The 3780-nt window shown below is 63.1% G+C and overlaps 1 protein-coding gene across 1 annotated transcript in view; it reads left to right on the top strand.

Annotated features, from left to right (window-relative positions):
- The window catches only part of HID1 (HID1 domain containing), a 19049-nt gene that overhangs the window by 11813 nt on the left and 3456 nt on the right, over window positions 1-3780 (top strand). Inside the window, exons 7-14 of the mRNA XM_014531751.1 lie at window positions 431-653; window positions 837-893; window positions 1545-1685; window positions 1861-1951; window positions 2134-2285; window positions 2383-2461; window positions 3075-3239; window positions 3664-3776. Coding sequence (XP_014387237.1) covers window positions 431-653; window positions 837-893; window positions 1545-1685; window positions 1861-1951; window positions 2134-2285; window positions 2383-2461; window positions 3075-3239; window positions 3664-3776 — 1021 coding nt within the window. The remainder of the gene's footprint in view (window positions 1-430; window positions 654-836; window positions 894-1544; window positions 1686-1860; window positions 1952-2133; window positions 2286-2382; window positions 2462-3074; window positions 3240-3663; window positions 3777-3780) is intronic.

A 3780-nucleotide genomic window follows, 5' to 3' on the forward strand; every position in this document is an offset into this window, starting at 1 on the left:
CAGTGTTGTGGGGTGTGGAGGCGGCCAATCAGTGACTCTCTCCCATCATTGATGTTTCTATCTCCCCCTCTCCCTTCCTCTCTGAAATAAAAAATAATAATTTTAAAAAGACCAGGCTTCACCCTGGCGCGAGGAGTCTGAGGGATGTGGACATGGTTTCCTACCCAGAGCCCCTCCTGACCGGCCGTCCACTCTGGGGAGCAAATTCCTCCCGCCGAGGCCCAGCCAGTGCGGGTCCGGGTCCCAGAGGCAGGCAGGGACGAGGGGGGCTCCTTCTACAGGAAGGGACGAGCTCCTGGCTCCGGCTCTGCGGCCCGGCCCCGCCCAGAGCTGGCACTGAAACCCGTGCTGAAGGAGGGGATGGCTGTCGGGATGGAGGAGGGCTGGGCCTGGGGGGGTCTCTGCAGTCCCCTCGCTCCTCTCCCCGCAGACACGCCCTGCCCCTCTTCACCTCCCTGCTCAACACCGTGTGTGCCTATGACCCTGTGGGCTACGGGATCCCCTACAACCACCTGCTCTTCTCCGACTACCGGGAGCCCCTGGTGGAGGAGGCCGCCCAGGTGCTCATCGTCACCTTGGACCACGACAGCGCCTCCAGTGCCAGCCCCACCGTGGACGGCACCACCACCGGCACGGCCATGGACGACGTCGACGTAAGAACCGGGGAGGGAGGGCGGGGCCTCTGGCCAGGTGGCACCCCCCCTAGCAGAGCTGGGCGAGGGATACCCAGTGGGCACCTTGTGGTGAGCCTGGGGGTCGAGGGGGCCCAGCTGCCGAGGCCTGGGGTGGGGGCAGAGGGTGGGGGCACCTGTTCACCCCAGCTCCACCCTCAGCAGCCTCCAGGGCCCGAGAACCTGTTTGTGAACTACCTGTCCCGCATCCATCGCGAGGAGGTAAGTCTAGCGCTGCTCTTGCTCGGGGCGGTTTCGATGCCCACCCCACAGGGTCCTGGCCTTGCAGGGGGTAGGGGGCGCAGTGAGATGGGGCTGGGGGAGTCCTGACCCCTACCTAAAGGAACCATAGTCCCCATGGTCCCTGGCCACTGCAGTGAAATAGTGACTGTAGGGCTGTGAGGGTTTCAATCTGCAGAAAGGGGCCAGTGGCCTCAACCGGGTGAGGGTAACTGGGAGGGCTTCCAGGAGGAGGTGGCTGTGATGGCAAGTTTCTCAAAGGTCAAGGGAAGGGAATGCAGTGGCCTAAAGGCCAGGCAGACCCAAGTCCTGTGTCTGATGTGATCCCAAAGCCCTGCCCTCTGCAGCTGTAACATGGGGCCCGGAGCTATTCCCTGGCCTTGTTGTGAGGATTGAGTGAGAGCACAGCCCAGCCCAGCGGGTAGTAGGTGCTCAGTGAATGACCCCTCTTGGCGGAAGGGAAGGGCCCCTCCAGGCCAGCCTTGGACTCGGCTTCCTGAGGGGCTCACCCAGGACAGCCATTGACGACGCTGGAATCTGGGCCCCTCGGGCTCTCGGGTGGGGCCAGGCTCTGGGGGAGAGAGAGGCCTTTGTAGGGAGCCGGACTAGACGGGCCCCTGCTCCCCCTCCCAGGACTTCCAGTTCATCCTCAAGGGCATAGCCCGGCTGCTGTCCAACCCCCTGCTCCAGACCTACCTGCCCAACTCCACCAAGAAGATCCAGTTCCACCAGGAGCTGCTGGTCCTCTTCTGGAAGCTCTGCGACTTCAACAAGGTGGGCCGGCTGCAGGGCCAGCCTGCGGGCAGCGGTCCGCCCTCCTGAGGAGCGGCTACTCGGGCCAGGCCGGGGATGGGCACAGTGTCTGGGGAGACTCCCAGGAGGGGGAAAGGGTGGGCGGAGCTGCCCCTCCCTCTGACCCTGCCTGCCTGTCCCCTCCTCCCTCCCCCAGAAATTCCTCTTCTTTGTGCTGAAGAGCAGCGATGTGCTGGACATCCTGGTCCCCATCCTCTACTTCCTCAACGATGCCCGAGCAGATCAGTGTAAGGAGGGGTGTGCATAGGATGGGAGGGGCACAGGATGGGAGGGGTCCTTGAAGAGGGGTGGTCCGGCCAGTCCGTCCATCTCCCAGGAGCTCAGACCCCCCCAGGATGGTCCCCGCCCCTTGGCTCCCTTCCTCCCCTCCCCACCCTGTTGGTGACCCCTCCCACGCCACCTGTCACAGCTCGGGTGGGCCTGATGCACATTGGCGTCTTCATCTTGCTGCTTCTGAGCGGGGAGCGGAACTTCGGGGTGCGGCTGAATAAGCCCTACTCAGTGCGCGTGCCCATGGACATTCCGGTCTTCACGGGGACCCATGCTGACCTGCTCATTGTGGTAAGCGGGCCCCTGGGTGCATGGGGGCGGTGTCCTCTGGGCTGAGTTTGGAGGCAGAGGGGACCCCATGGCCGCCCCTCTGCTCCCCCCCGCACAGGTATTCCATAAGATCATCACCAGTGGGCACCAGCGGCTGCAGCCCCTCTTCGATTGCCTGCTCACCATCGTGGTGAACGGTAGGGGGCCCGGAACCCGCTTTCCCGCTGCTCACCGCTAGGTGGCGCTGGGCCACAGGCTGGCTTGCCCGCCACTCCCTTGGATAGAAATGCAAGGGCTTTTCTATCATCTGACCCCCCTCACAGGCTATGCCACAAATATGTGTTTAATTCTGTGGAGAATATCACTTTGATGTGCTAGCAAGACCTAACGGTCCTGAGTTTGTATTCCTGTCCAATCATTTTACAACTGGGGAACTTCGGCAAGTTTACGTACCTCTCTGAGCCTCAGTGTCCCCATCTGTAAAATGGGGATGGTCTCGTCTGTGTCCCACCTCCCGCTCAGGGGTGTGGGGAGGAGTGGGCGGGATGGCGCGTGTGAGTGGCTTTGTAAACAGGACAGCTGTCCACAGGATGGAGGGACAAGGGCTGAGCTAAACTGCTCCCTGGGGCTCTGCAGAAGTCACGGCCGGGGTGGCCTGGGCCTCTGGGGGTGTCCTCTTCCTGGCTTTTCAGGGGCTTTGCAGGCGGGGGGCGGGGAGGGCTTGGGAGCAGGAGCACCTTGTCCTGCTCAGACCCAGGACGTGCCCGGGCGGCTGGTGGGGCCCAGGGGTAAGCCCAGCCCTCCCTGCAGTGTCCCCCTACCTCAAGAGCCTGTCCATGGTGGCGGCCAACAAGCTGCTGCACCTGCTGGAGGCCTTCTCCACCACCTGGTTCCTCTTCTCGGCCGCCCAGAACCACCACCTGGTCTTCTTCCTGCTGGAGGTCTTCAACAACATCATCCAGTACCAGTTCGACGGTGAGGCCTGGGGGCAGGAGGGGGGTGGGCCGTGGGCGAGGATACCTTCCTGTCTAAGGGGGTAACAGTCCTCTGCTCCCCCCACCACCCCCGGTTTGTCCAACGTGCATTTATTGAGCACCTGCTGTGTACCCAGCCCTGTGCTGGGTGCGGGGGACGCGGTGGAGAACCAAGCAGATTGCTCCCTGCCCCGTGGGGTTCACAGCCGGGATGGAGGGGGAGGGCGGCTCTAAACAGATGGCCACACGGACAGATCATCTTACTCTGGGGAGAGGGACGTTCTGACTGGCACGACCTGGATGGGTGTCACAGGTGCCGGGCTGCCTGGTGTAAATTAGGGCCTTGGCCCTTGGCCCTTGGCTGTGGGTGCATAACCTCTCTGAGCCTCAGCTTCCTCTTGTGAGATGGCGCTCCTTCCCCACAGGCAACTCCAACCTGGTCTATGCCATCATCCGGAAGCGCAGTGTCTTCCACCAGCTGGCCAACCTGCCCACCGACCCGCCCGCCATCCACAAGGCCCTGCAGCGGCGCCGGAAAGCGC

Source organism: Myotis brandtii, unplaced genomic scaffold (genome assembly GCF_000412655.1).
Source record: "Myotis brandtii unplaced genomic scaffold, ASM41265v1 scaffold825, whole genome shotgun sequence".
Lineage (NCBI taxonomy): Eukaryota > Metazoa > Chordata > Mammalia > Chiroptera > Vespertilionidae > Myotis > Myotis brandtii.